Source organism: Leishmania panamensis (genome assembly GCF_000755165.1).
Source record: "Leishmania panamensis strain MHOM/PA/94/PSC-1 chromosome 35 sequence".
Classification (NCBI taxonomy): domain Eukaryota; phylum Euglenozoa; class Kinetoplastea; order Trypanosomatida; family Trypanosomatidae; genus Leishmania; species Leishmania panamensis.
This window is the reverse complement of record NC_025882.1, coordinates 1030261-1043348: the sequence shown is the minus strand read 5'-3', so window position 1 is coordinate 1043348 and position 13088 is coordinate 1030261. Positions and strand designations below refer to the sequence as shown.

At 54.9% G+C, this 13088-nt stretch overlaps 3 protein-coding genes and 5 pseudogenes across 8 annotated transcripts, besides 1 other annotated feature; all 8 read left to right on the top strand.

Moving 5' to 3' along the window:
• Positions 1 to 234: 234 nt before the first annotated feature.
• LPMP_352720 (dihydrolipoamide acetyltransferase precursor, putative) lies at positions 235 to 1614 on the top strand (the record flags this gene model as incomplete). Its single annotated transcript, XM_010704907.1, has 1 exon — positions 235 to 1614. One exon carries the CDS (start codon positions 235 to 237, stop codon positions 1612 to 1614), a length of 1380 nt encoding a protein of 459 aa, XP_010703209.1.
• A 4512-nt stretch (positions 1615 to 6126) lies between these two features.
• Positions 6127 to 6665: a repeat region.
• Positions 6666 to 7313: 648 nt separating this feature from the next.
• LPMP_352710 (S-adenosyl-L-methionine-dependent methyltransferase-like, putative) lies at positions 7314 to 8336 on the top strand (the record flags this gene model as incomplete). Its single annotated transcript, XM_010704906.1, has 1 exon — positions 7314 to 8336. One exon carries the CDS (start codon positions 7314 to 7316, stop codon positions 8334 to 8336), a length of 1023 nt encoding a protein of 340 aa, XP_010703208.1.
• A 788-nt stretch (positions 8337 to 9124) lies between these two features.
• On the top strand, positions 9125 to 10783 carry LPMP_352700 (hypothetical protein; the record flags this gene model as incomplete). The annotated part of the gene is made up of 1 exon (XM_010704905.1): positions 9125 to 10783. The coding sequence occupies one exon, from the start codon at positions 9125 to 9127 to the stop codon at positions 10781 to 10783; it is 1659 nt and encodes a 552-aa protein (XP_010703207.1).
• Positions 10784 to 11727: 944 nt separating this feature from the next.
• Positions 11728 to 11831, top strand: LPMP_35snoRNA10 (annotated as a pseudogene). The gene has a single exon. The product of its transcript is annotated as a C/D snoRNA (small nucleolar RNA).
• A 66-nt stretch (positions 11832 to 11897) lies between these two features.
• Positions 11898 to 11994, top strand: LPMP_35snoRNA9 (annotated as a pseudogene). Its single transcript has one exon. The product of its transcript is annotated as a C/D snoRNA (small nucleolar RNA).
• An 86-nt stretch (positions 11995 to 12080) lies between these two features.
• LPMP_35snoRNA8 lies at positions 12081 to 12199 on the top strand (annotated as a pseudogene). The gene has a single exon. The product of its transcript is annotated as a C/D snoRNA (small nucleolar RNA).
• A 40-nt stretch (positions 12200 to 12239) lies between these two features.
• LPMP_35snoRNA7 lies at positions 12240 to 12308 on the top strand (annotated as a pseudogene). The gene has a single exon. The product of its transcript is annotated as an H/ACA-like snoRNA (small nucleolar RNA).
• A 41-nt stretch (positions 12309 to 12349) lies between these two features.
• Positions 12350 to 12451, top strand: LPMP_35snoRNA6 (annotated as a pseudogene). The gene has a single exon. The product of its transcript is annotated as a C/D snoRNA (small nucleolar RNA).
• The last annotated feature ends 637 nt before the right edge of the window (positions 12452 to 13088 follow it).

The window sequence follows — 13088 nt, the reverse complement described above, 5'->3', positions numbered from 1 at the left end:
CGTGTGTCCAGTCACACCTTTGAAAAGCAAAAAAAAAACGCTTAGCGGAGTTCTCACTTGTAGGACGGTTTCATTCTTAGCACATCATAGCTCGAAAGGGGGACTTGAAGACCACGTGGTGACGCCTCTTCCTTTCGTCCCTTTCCTTCACAAAAAAAAAAATAAGACAGTCTACGGGCTTCTTTACCCCCTCTACCGCTACTCTCACTTTCACAGCACACCCGTTTGTTCATCATGTTTTGCTGCCGCGCCTTCCCGAAGGTAGCTGCGCTGACTGCCCTTCGCTTCTTCACCATCACGCCTATTCCCATGCCCGCGCTCTCCCCCACGATGGAGAAGGGTAAGATTGCAGAGTGGTGCAAGCAGCCTGGTGACCCCATCTGTCCCGGCGACACTTTCTGCAATGTCGAGACCGATAAGGCTGTCGTGTCGTACGATAATGCGACCGAGGAGGGCTTCTTTGCCCGTGTCATTACTTCTGTTGGAGAGGAGACGGTCGTTGGTCAGACGGTGTGCCTCATCGTAGACGAGAAGGAGGGCGTCAACTCCGATGAGGTCAAGAGCTGGAAGCCGGAGGGCGAGGAGGCTCCTGCTGCCCCTACTGCTGCGAATCCTGTGGCTGTTGCCACTGTTGCCACTGCTGCCCCTGTTGCGGCCTCTGGCGACCACGTGAAGGCTTCGCCGTACGCTCGCAAGATGGCTGCGGAGAATAATGTGTCACTGAGTGGCATCAAGGGCACAGGTGGTGGTGTAGGTCGCATCACGTCCAAGGACGTGGCTGCTGCAGTGGCGAGCGGAACCGCCGGCTTGGTTGCGAAGGCGGCTGCGCCGACCAAGGCTGCTGCTTCGCCGACTACCCCTGCAAAGCCCGCGGCCGTCAAGGGAACTCCTCCAGCGAACCCCAACTTCACTGACATTCCAGTGACGACGATGCGGTCTGTCATTGCGAAGCGCCTGCACCAGTCCAAGAACATGGAGGTTCCGCACTACTACCTCTTCGACGACTGCCGCGTCGACAACATGATGGCCCTCATCAAGCAGCTGAACGCGAAGGGCAACGGCGAGTACAAGATCACCGTGAACGACTACATCATCAAGGCGGTCGCGCGCGCCAACACCTTGGTGCCGGAGGTGAACTCCTCCTGGCAGGGCGACTTCATCCGCCAATACGCCATCGTTGACGTCTCGGTGGCTGTTGCTACGCCTACTGGCCTTATTACCCCGATCATCCGCAACGCGCAGGCGAAGGGTCTCGTAGAAATATCGAAGGAGGTGAAGGCTCTAGCGAAGAAGGCGCGCGACGGTACGCTGCAGCCCAACGAGTTCCAGGGTGGCACGTGCTCCGTGTCGAACCTCGGCGCGACAGGCATCCCCGGCTTTACGGCCATCATCAACCCCCCGCAGGCGATGATTCTTGCCATCGGCTCCGCCAAACCACGCGCTGAGATCGTGAGGAACGAGGGGACGGGTGAGTTTGAGATGACCGGCAAGGTAGAGACCGTTGTGAACTTTGCGGCGTCTTTTGACCACCGCATCGTCGATGGCGCACTCGGCGCTAAGTGGTTCCAGGGCTTTCACGACGCCATAGAGAACCCGCTGTCACTTCTGCTGTAGGAGCAGACACCAAGCTGATCGATTTAGCTATGATGGAATTGGGTGGTGTGGTTGCTCTACAGCTCCTCTACCTCCACCGTTGTTTTGCTTGATCGTTGTCCCTAATGAGCTTTGATGTTTAAGGGGGTGCTGGCCTGTGTGTCTGTGCTCATTTGTTTGAATGACAGAAAGAAAGTGGCAGTGTAACGGCAAACGAAAAAGTCAAAGCGAAGAGCAATCTTATCTTTCTCTTCCCCTCGTTTTCATCACCTCCATTGATTCGTGATGCTGGGCGGGTGGGAGGGGCGGAGGAGTGTAGAGGAAATCAAGGGAATTCTGTGAGGGAGAGCTGCCAACTTCAAAAGAATTCTTTCCTCTCTCAATACGATTTTTTTGCTTACGCTGAGTTTTAAAGTCTTTTCCTTCCTTATGTTTGCTTTCTCTTCAGTTTTTGCCATGCCTCGCGTGCTTGCAGCTGCGCAGCGTCGCCTTCCCGGTCTCATTCTTTTTTTCTTTGCCTCCGCTGGTGCTGCTATGCTATAGAGAATTTTCTTCTTGCCCTTCTCTCTCTCTGCGCATATCGTTTCGGAAGTAGTACTGCAGCAGACACACGAAAGGCTTGATGGAAAAGACGAGATGAGGGACTGCATGCGTACGTTTACATGCGCGCGTCTAGGCGGAGGCGTTGCTGTTAAAATGGAGAGTCTCGTAATGGAGAGGGCTGCGTTGGGTAGTGGTCGTCATCCTACTGTTGTTATCGTTTCTCTTGCTGTGAGTCCTCTTCTGTAGAGGCGTTGTAGGTTGTTGACGCGCGCACTCGGTCATTCGGAAAAGAAGCAACACAAAGGAGTGGGAAGGTGGTAAGAAGAAGTATAGTAGCGCCACACGAAGAAAACCAACAAAAAAGACATTGAACAAAGCGAGCGGTGGACTCGTCCCTTTTCTTGGTACACCCCACATATCCTCTCTCATCGATGATAGCACCCCTGCACACCCACCCACACAGCTCACACTAACGACAGATCAGAGAAACACACACACACACACAAAGACTTGCACATGATGAACGTGGACATAACGCACCTTCTTTTTGTTTCGTCGTCGTACTGACCTGTATATGTATAGATGTAGATATATGTATATATGTATGTATGTATAGATATATATATATCTATATAGATATCTACATCTATACATATACATCTATCTATTTCTTTTCCTTGGGTTGATTTTATATTCGTACACCTTCGCCCAACGATTTTTCGCTACTTTAACACACGCACACAGGAGGTTATTTCTGCAGTTGTGCTCTTCTCTTCGCCCCATACACAGCCCACCCTCTCAGTAAAAGTGCACGCACACACACAAAGTACATAGGAGAGAGAAGCATGCAATGGCCGTAGCGCAAAGTTGGCGCTCGATAATGATGCAGTGCTGATAGGATAGGCCTAGAGGGTTGGTTTTCCTTTTCTCCTTTTTTTCTTTTGCAGTTTGTTCTCTCTCCTCTAAGTGCGTATGTGTGGTTGTGTGTACGCGCGTAGGTAGAGAGTATGTATATGGACGATGTCACAGCAATGGTGGGGCGTAACTAAGCGTGTGGCAATAACAAGCGTTAGATCATTGGCCCAGTGTGCGCTGCCGTGAAGCGGTTGTGCGAAAGCTTGGGCGGTTAACGATCAATGGGCTAAGTGAGAAGAATATATGTGTGTGTGTGTGCGTAGGAATTGTGCACTAGGTAGGCTGCATGATTCGATGAATGCTGTCGGCTTGAGGAAAGGAGCACTCATGCTAGAGACCGTTTTCTCCCATACACCTTGGCAGCGAGATGGAGGCGTTTTGCCGAGATTTCTTAGCGGTGCTCGATGAATGAAAAGCTCTTTGGCTCGAGTGACACCACAAAAGCTTCTCGGCGACTAATTCTCCCCTTCAAAAAAAAAGAAAATAAAAGTGGAGGCCATGGCGGTGCACATTTGGCTGAGCGACTTCTTTCTGCGCAGAACACATGGCCTTCACTGTCTACGTGCACATTCGTTCTCTTACTTCGGCCTCTTCCTCTTCCCCTTCTCTTTTACCGTTGCACCCAGGCGTTTAAGAGCTGCTGTGCAATGCAGAAAGTTCATTTCCTCTCGCCATCAGCATCGAACGCCAAAACAGTGCGATACACTGCCGAGTTGTACTCCAGAGAGTTCGCCAAATGAAGCACACACAAACGTCTACCAACGGGTATATACTCTCACTCCGTTGGCATTCAATCACCCACTTACAACTGTATGTTCACTCTTCATGCATAGACGGAGACGGAGAGAGGCCGGGGGAGCACCGTTGTGCTTTCTCTACTTCCCTTCTTTCTTTCTGTAAGCCTTAAATCTCCTGAGTGATCTGCTTCCCTCCCCCACCACCCGCGTGTACACACACGGCGATCACTCCACATCCAACAATATCTTCGTATGTCGTTCAAAGGCAAACTGATCTCCATCATTGTCGCTGGCGCAACGGGAAACCCCGGTCGTGAAATTATGTCACTTCTGCTCTCGCACCCAGATGTGTCGCACGTGTCGTGGCCTTGGCGCGCTACTCCCTCCCAGTGAATGTGTGGACCGTCATCTTTCCCCACTTGCACACCAGTGACGAGCACTGTTACGTGCCCGTTGTTCTTGTGGATTGGGAGAGGATGTTAACGGACGCCTCGCGCGACCAGCGTACCGGTGCTCTCGACAGTGCTTGGCACTTCGACGACGCGGAGGCAGAATGGAGGCAGTTTGTGTGACACTGCTGGCGAACGCGCCGCCCGCGAGAGGCGGCGGGCGATGCCAATGCGGCATTTTGCACAGACGCTTGCAGCACCGCGGCCTTGTCGTCTGAGTTGTCTTCGTCGTCAAGGTCTACACCGTGGACCTCAGGACCTCCGCACGGGCACATCACGATGCCTGCTAGCTGGTCAAAAATCTAAGAGGAACCCACCTGTCGACGCAGGCGTGCGAGCGGCGCTTACGACATCTTGGAGGAGCTCAGCGACACGGAGCCGACGAACCAGTGCATGCCATCTTTGTTTGATCCATCGTTATCTGCGACTGCGAACGGAGGTGCGAAAGCCAATCGTGCCAGCAATACGGAGAAGTGTCGATGGAGCCAGGAGCTCTTGGGGCAGCTGGTGCAGAAGAACTTTTAGTGTTTGGTCTTATCAGGGCATCATGCTACCATCAACTGCCTTGGTATCCTCTCTCCTCATGTGCTTTCCTCCGCCGAGCTCACCCTCGTCGACTACGACTCGCCGTTCGCATTCTTCAAGATGGTACGTTCTTTCAATTGCATGGCACACGCTGAGGCAACAGAGGACGAGGGGCTTCTTCTCGTGGAGGCGACGTCGCACGGGCTGGACAGCGTCCTGTGGAACGAGATGTGCGCTGACCACTACATCAAGGTCTTTGCTCGCAAGACACGAGCTGCGCTAATCGAGGAAAAGTCTCGGCACGCCAAGGCGCGGAAGGACAAGCACCAGCTGCACGGTCACAACATCACATCGAAAGGTGACGTCTCTTCTGCTGACGATGCCTCATTGGAGTTGACAGGTCCTTCGAAAAGGAACTGGGAAGGTGCCCACCGGATGAACCTTGGTCAAGTGGTGGCAGTACGGAACTTTTCCCAAGTGAGCGTGCGTGTGGCAAACGAGCACACTCCGCTGGCGTACCTGCGCACCCAGGACAAGGGTGACACACTTCTACTTTTCGACTCTTCAATCAATGAGGCGACAAATCGCTCTTCACCTCATGCGTCGCCGCGCTTGGAAACCGCCAATCCAAGACGAGTATAGAGTTTGATATTCCGTCACTGGTCAGCATGTCAGCGCTTTCTCTCCGCCCCTCGTAGCGCCGTCTGCCATGTTGACTTCATCACCTTCGCTTTGGGGTTACACCTTGCACGTCATCTTGCAGAGCTCCTCAACAAGGACCTCCGGCAAATGTGGCACACGACAAGAAACGCGAGCACTAAAAGAGTTACCCTGAATCTGTGGTTACAGCGGCTGACAACGAAGCAATCCCGCGGCAGCGCGTGCAGATGCTGTTGTGTCGCGACGTCTTAAGACCTAGGAGCCGGCCCACCTTACCATTTGACGCCTAGGTGTCTTTGTTTGCTCGCAAAGGCAACAATGGATGGAGCGCCTCATTCCACTATTTGAGCGATCGATCGCCGTCAAGTTTCTGCCTGGGCGGATTGCAGACGACATCCTGGAGCCCTTCCGCCAAAGCGACAGCTACGCCGAGGAGAAGAGTCGTGGCGGCAAACGGCAGGCACTTTGTGCAGCCAGACTGAGTATCGTCGGCAGGAGCAGCGTGACGTGGCGAATATGCGCAATAGCCTTGCAGGACGGTTTCGGCGGGACACACGAAGAACCCAGCGAATGCGGAATCGAGGCGAATCAGGATTTCTCTGGCACCTCGCCTTCCGCTGGTTTTCTTTCTCCTCGCCTTCTTTTTGACCTCTAGCTTAGCCTGAAGGGGGCACGATAGGTTTGGAAAGTGATGTTGTGAGATGCCCTAATGACGGGAGGCACCTCAGCGCGCGGTATCGCAGGGCCCCCGCATCCCACGCCCCGCGGGGAAGCCAAACACCCTCACCCCCGCCAACGCCCAGGCGCCTCTGGGGGCGGGGCAAAGCGCCTGCGACGCAGGGAGGGCCGATGCGGCGTGTCGCTGCGGGCGTTGGCGGGCAGGTCCTGGACGGTGTTGCGTCAGAGCAACCCGCGGCAGCGAACACGCTTGTGCCGCCCCGGTGGTGGTGGTGGTGGGGGGGTCCGCGTGGCTTGACGGCGTCCCGCCCGGCCCTCGTTGCCCGGCGGCAGGGGGCCTAGGCCGCCCCGAGGGATGCGCCGGGTGGCTGCGAGGCAGCCTGTGGGGCGTGGGTCGGTGGGGCTTGGGGCGGAGGGCGTCCCCCGATGGCTGTCTCGGCGCAGCGCTGTGACGTGCGTGTGCCCAGGGCCGCCATTGCCCCACGCGATGGGCCTGCGACGCACCAGGTGAAGTAGAGTGCGGAGTGGAGTTAACCTGCTGCGGTGTGGCAGAACTGACACGTTGAACAAGCAAATAACAACGTGAAGAGGTGCACCCTATCTTTCTCTGTCGAAGATCTATGTCGCCTCACTCGCCCTCATCAGAGCAACGACGCACTTTGGACAGGATCGTTTGCTTTTTGTTCTGTATTGCCTCTTGATGGACTCTCCGTCACTGAAGACTGGCACCTTTGTGGCGTATGCACAGCAGTCAGCACTGCCGACAACACAGGGCAAGAAGAGAAGGGCGGCAATGCACCGTATCGAAATATGAGAAAGACATGTAGATCCTACCTTTTTCCAAGAGGCGTTCGTGCCTACATGGCACGCTGGCTGTGATCATCACTGTTGTGAGGCACCCGCCCTAACTTACCAGACATGGAAACTCTATCTCAAGGCATCTCACTGCGTAATTGCGAAAGCGCTGCGCGCGGATGCTTGGCGAGGATATGATGCAGCATATGGATTACGTTTTGCTCTCCTCTCCTGATATTCTGGCTCCCTCTCTTTCTCTCACATCACGTCCCGGTGCGTGCTCACACACTGTTTTCGTGGGGTTGGCAGGTCGGCAGTGCTGCTACGCCAGTGACGAGCGTCGTTGCGCTTCGTTGATCTACGTCTCTCGTGCACGTGCCTGCATTGCTTGTCAAAGACACACGTACACAGTCCATAGATGTCGGCTAACTGCGCGGGCCCTGCAGAAGCGCCCGACACGAAGAAGCATCGAGTCGAAATCGATGTGAGCAAGGATGCGGATCCTGCACCGGTGTTCCCTAGCCCGTTAACTGATGCTGCCGCTTACGAGCACGAATATGTGCACAATGTGTACAGCGCGATCGCCGAGCACTTTTCTAGCACGCGGTACAAGGCGTGGCCACAGGTTAGCACCTTCTTGGAGGGCTTACCGTCCTTCTCGCTCGTGGCGGATGTTGGCTGCGGAAATGGGAAGTACTTTTCAGCAGCCCAGCGGCTTGCATTCACCCCCCTCTCGCATTCCATGGGAACACCTGGCGCCACTCTCGAAATGAAGCTGAAGCAGCAGGGAGAAGCGCAGCCGTCGTTGCCTCTTGTTTCCTCCGTACCCGCGCACCGCTACGTTGTGGGTCTCGACTACAGTGAGGAGCTCCTGCGCTCCACGCAACGTCAGCTGGTGGACCCTAACCTGCATCAGGAGAAGCGGTGTCGCCGCCTACATGGCAAAGGTGCAAGGAACGAGGGAGAGGGGGTGGCGACACCTGTGTCTGAGGTGAAGCTCCCACGAACTGATACAGTGCGCAGCGATGCTCTACGGTGCCCGTTGCGTGACGGTGTCTTCGATGCCGCTATCAGCATTGCGGTGATTCATCACTATGCAAGTCGGGAGCGGCGGAGGCTGGCAGTGCGTGAGCTCATACGCCTTATTCGGCCGCATGGCGGACTTGCACTCATCTATGTGTGGGCGCGCGAGCAGAGGGAGAACACAAAGCGTCTGGTAAACCCAGAGACGGGAGACGGTCTCGTGCGGTGGGAGCGAAGCGGAAAGTACGATTCGGCTCAACAGGTGTTCCAGCGCTACTACCACTTTTTTGAGGAAGGAGAGCTAGAGCAACTGTGCAAGGAGGCAGTGAGCGATGATGGGACCGGGAGGATTCCGATCGCAATCAGAAAAACCTACTACGACAAGGAGAACTGGTGCGTGATGCTAGAGCGCTGTTGATATCGAAATAGGAAGTATGGAGGTTCAAACACCCCCTGAGAGGGGCAGAACTGTGTGTATGTGTGTGCCTGCGTTTCTCTTAGCCCTATTCGTTTATTTTCATCTGCTTCGCGCTTTCCTCTTGTGAATCAAGTAGCGTACTTCGTCTTCACAGGTGAATCGTAAAGTCGCTTGCGAGGACTATCGCTGAAGCCGACGTGCCGTGGACGTCGAGGCTTGAGTTGACATCTCTCCCTTCCTTCTTTGCCACACCTTCACAGAGAGTGGCGAGGAGTGACCAGCACTGCGAGAGTGAAAAAAAGCCACAGCACACAGTCGATGTGAAAATTTAGCTGCCGCTGCTCAGTGAACCAAGAAAGAGGAGAAAAATGTCGTGCTGATCTTCTTTCTTTTCACGTCTCTTGCTCGATGCGCCACATCTCCTCCCCCTTTCCTGGGTCGTGCCTGATGCTCTTCATGTGTACGCCGCGGGCAAGTCCGCAGAATGTGCGTCCGGTAAAGGTTTGCCGGTGGAGGCCGAGTGTGGTTCATCACCTGTGTACCCTTTCTCACCTGTTTTTCTTTCCTCGTCTCTTCATCGGTCTCTCGTTTCTTTTCTGATTTTCTTTTTTTTTTTCCAGCACATCGAGTGCTTCAGCTTCCTTCCTCTGCTTGTCGCTGGAAAGCAGATCACCCATTGCGGACGACAGTGGTGCGTTGGCATCAATAGCCGCCCCCTCCCCCTCCCCCCCATTCCTCCGTTTTCCCTGTCTTCCATACCGTTGAATTCGCTTGCTCGCCAAGTCGAAATGGAGCATCAGTACTTCTGCATCGAGGCCACATGGCTGGAGGTGGCTGCAGCTGGCATTTGCTCGCGCAACGGAATCATCTTGAAGGATGCCATCGCCAAGGCAGAGAAGGGCATACCGGTTCAGATTAAAAATGACTCCGCCTCGACTCTGCACAACCTCATCCGGACGACGCACGCCTCGCTGGAGCAGGCCTGTGAGCGATACTTACACCAGAATGCGTGGAGTCTTCGACTCACTCGAGCAAGCAAACCAACACCTGCTGTGGAGGCCCTCAACGAGGCGGAGCGCGCGTCCTGTCGCGAACTGGTGGTGCGCATTGCCATCACAGGTGCCCTGACGCACTACCAGCGCTGTACACGCAAGTGCATCTTGCAGAACACCGCCTCGCTCTCTTCGTCCTCGTTTCAGCCGGCTACCACTGCGAGCAAGACCAGGCAGGGTAACAGTGTGACGGACGAGGAACTGGAACGGAGTTTGCAGACGACGCTTTTGAAGGGGCTTCTTTATGCCTTCGAGTCTTTTCAGGAGTGCCACTCCATGAACCGCGATCACTATCCGCCACGCGTGGACAGCAACACTCCGGGCACAGTCGGCTGGGATACACTTGTGCTGCTATACCTGGCTCACCGCATTCCGCAAGTCGCCCGCCATGCGAGTGGCAGAGCCATTGACGATTCCATAGGACAGGTTGTACGAACGTGGCGCAAGCTTTTGGTTGCACTCCAGTCTGTGGACGCCCACGAAGCTCCCGAGCACTCGCGACGTCGTGGGGCCCTCTCCCTAGTGAATGGTCTCCTCATCATTTTGTTTCAGCGCTACAACACCCACCAGTGCGCCGTGCTCTTGGGTGCTGTGGAGCATGCTGAAAAGGTTGCTGAGTCATCGCAAGAGCCTGCACGCTCCATCTTGCACCCGTCGCGGCACATGGTGTCAGAGGTGGTCACCTATCACTACTATCAAGGTCGGATGCGCTTGTACGAGCGGAAGTTCGACGAGGCCCACCGCATTTTGCGGATCGCTTACACGCTTTTGCCGCCCGCAGGGTTCGGCAATGAGCCGCAGCGCCTCAACAAGGAGCGGGTGCGCTTCTTTCTCTCCGTGGCCGGTGTGGCGAATGGGCGGCGCATTCCAGCTGATATTCTGCGCGCTGACGAGGATCTGCTCCCGCTCCTGTTCGGTGCCTTGACCGCAGCCATTGAGCGAGGCGACCCGGTGTGCTTCTCTGCTGCCCTCGACACCTATGCCTCGACATTCCATCGCCGTGGCGTGTACCTAATCCTGCAGCAGGCAAAGATCCTGTGCTATCTGATGGTGGTCGCCCGTGTGCACGCCGCCATGGCTGGAATTCCGGACGTCGACAACAGTCGTATTACAATTCCAGCGTTACTGACCGCGTACACTTATATTACCACCGAGGAGCAGCAGAGTGGGAAGGCGTCCGCGGCGTTGAAGAAGCGTTCACGAGACGACGAGGCTGTATCCCCAGTTGCTGAAGCCCGCATGGCGGAGAGCGTTATGGATGAAGACCGCATGGCACTCTGGATTGCAAAACTTATTGCGCGTGGATATGTGCGTGGATACTACTCGCACGAGCACAGAACGCTAGTCGTGTCCAAGAAAGTCCCGTTCCCTCTCTTAGAAGAAGAAGAAGCGTGAAATTCTGAAGAAGGCATATCCTGGGAGGTGGAGGCGGAGGTGAAGCTGTGTAGAGGCACAGCTCAATCATTGAAGAAACGCGCAGAGCAACGGTGAGTGCGTCGGGGTGACGGTGTGAGAGGCAGAAACACCGCCGATGAATTCCATTGCGTTGGCCGCGTTTCTATTCACGCCGCCCCTTCTCTCTCTTGTTCACCTGTGTCCTGCCGGCTTTTTGTTTGTTTGTGTGTTGTGTGTGTTGTGTGTTGCATCACCTTTTTTTTTTTCGCTGCAGTGTTTGCTCGTCTGCCGCCTGAGTGGTCCTTGCGCCATCTCCGCTCGAGTTTCAACAAGCGGGTCATTGACATGCCACACAGGCTACACGTACGGCTGTGGCTTATCAGGAAAACACCTCACTAGCTATAATACAGAGAAAGAACTCGGAGCAGAAAAGGATCGGATGTACTCCCCGGTACTACCTCTATCTTCTTCCTTGACACGTATGCCTGCAATCGCTTTTGCGTCTCTTCCAGGACTCGGCAGCAACACCTGCAGCTTTTCGTCACCACATACAGAACTAGTGACCCCTTCATGGGCGCAGCTGTGCAACGCGCAAGGTACCATCATTCGCCTAACGGGTCTGCAAACCACCGTGTTGCACTGGAAGTGTTGATTTCTTTTTCTATAAAACGAAGGCTTTTTCACATGCATTCACACATGGTATCTCCACCATCTTCAACCGTCACTCCCACAACCTCTGCGCCTGCTTGTATTCTTTCTGTCAACTACCACCTACTGGTGCTCTTGTTCACTCAGACACTCTGACTGTCGGTGCGCTACCATTTCCTCTCGTCATCTTTTCTCATAAAGCACACGATTCCGTCTATACACTCTTGCTAGGGGTGGAAACCAATAACTCTCTTCCACACTTTCTCGCCCCCTAGCGTGCCCCGTACTGTATCGAAGGGTCTGATGATCAATGAGAACAAGCATATATCCGACTGCGCTGCGCGTCAGCCCGCTGTCGTGCGCCGTCATGAGATGCAACCTCTAGTCCTTGAAATCTGACTGCTCGTCCTCGGCCGGCTCTGCGCAGCTGGTAGTGGTGGCAGTGCTGCTGCGGTGTCTGTGGCGGACGCGTGATGCATAATTAATCGACCAATAATCGGAGCGCGCCGCCTGGGCGGTGGCGTGCGTGGAAGCCAAACCAATGCAATACATATGGCTGACTGTCGTGTGCTTGCGCGCTTGTGTGTGTGTGTGTGTGTGTGTGTGGTGGTGCCGCGGCTCCATCGAGGCGGCGGTGTGCGTGCTGTGCAAGCGTGATGCAGAGCATACAACAATCATGTCGGGGGGCTGCCTCGTGGTGGCTCCCTCTGAAGCGTCGCTGCGCGCGACCACTTGACTGAACTCCTGTTAAGCGTCATCCGCTGACTTGCACTGCGGCTGCGTTAGCGTGTTGCGCTGGTATGCGGGTGACCCACCTGCACTTCGCTCGTCCCGCTCGCGTGTCGATGGGTGGTGCCGATGGATGGTGTGAGGGAGAGCGCGGGCTGTGATTGTGCGCGTTGCACGCGCGTGGAGCGTCTGATGATCAATGAGAACAAGCATATATCCGACTGCGCTGCGCGTCAGCCCGCTGTCGTGCGCCGTCATGAGATGCAACCTCTAGTCCTTGAAATCTGACTGCTCGTCTGGAGCTGCCTACGCTTGCCTGAACTGTGCCTGCGCGTGTGTCTGAATGATGGTTTATACGACAAACTATTGAAGAAAACTGAATGACCGGCTTGTGGAAAGTACACAGGAATACACATCACTGAGGGACACTGCTGGTGCTTTGAGGTTGAGTTGTGCGCAGTCACTGGTTTGGTTTTTAGGGTCTTTTTTACCTCTATGTTGGCCGTGTTCAATAAGGACAAGTATTGCATACCTAAGCGGATCTGATTGGTCTACTCTATACCGGTGTTTTACCCGTCGACCTGCGGCCGCCCGGCCGTGCGGTTTCGCCCACGATGTCTCTTGCGCAATCGAATGCCGTGCCTATTAGCCTGTACGTCACAGTGGCCCCTTTGTTTCTTCCACTTCATCTTCTGCCCTCATTTTGTGTTCTTCCTTCGTGTAACGCACCTGCCTCCACACACGCCATCGCATGCCTCTGTGCGAAAAAAGAATACCAGCACAACTCCCAAGAGCGTTGAAGCAACGCCCAGCAAAAGTGGGAGGGCGCCTTTTAATTGCATACAGAAGTCCAGATTCGCGGGTTAGTCTTCGGATTTCAGTACACATCGCGTTGTATCATCGTTTCTCGTGTCGTAAGTTGCTCATA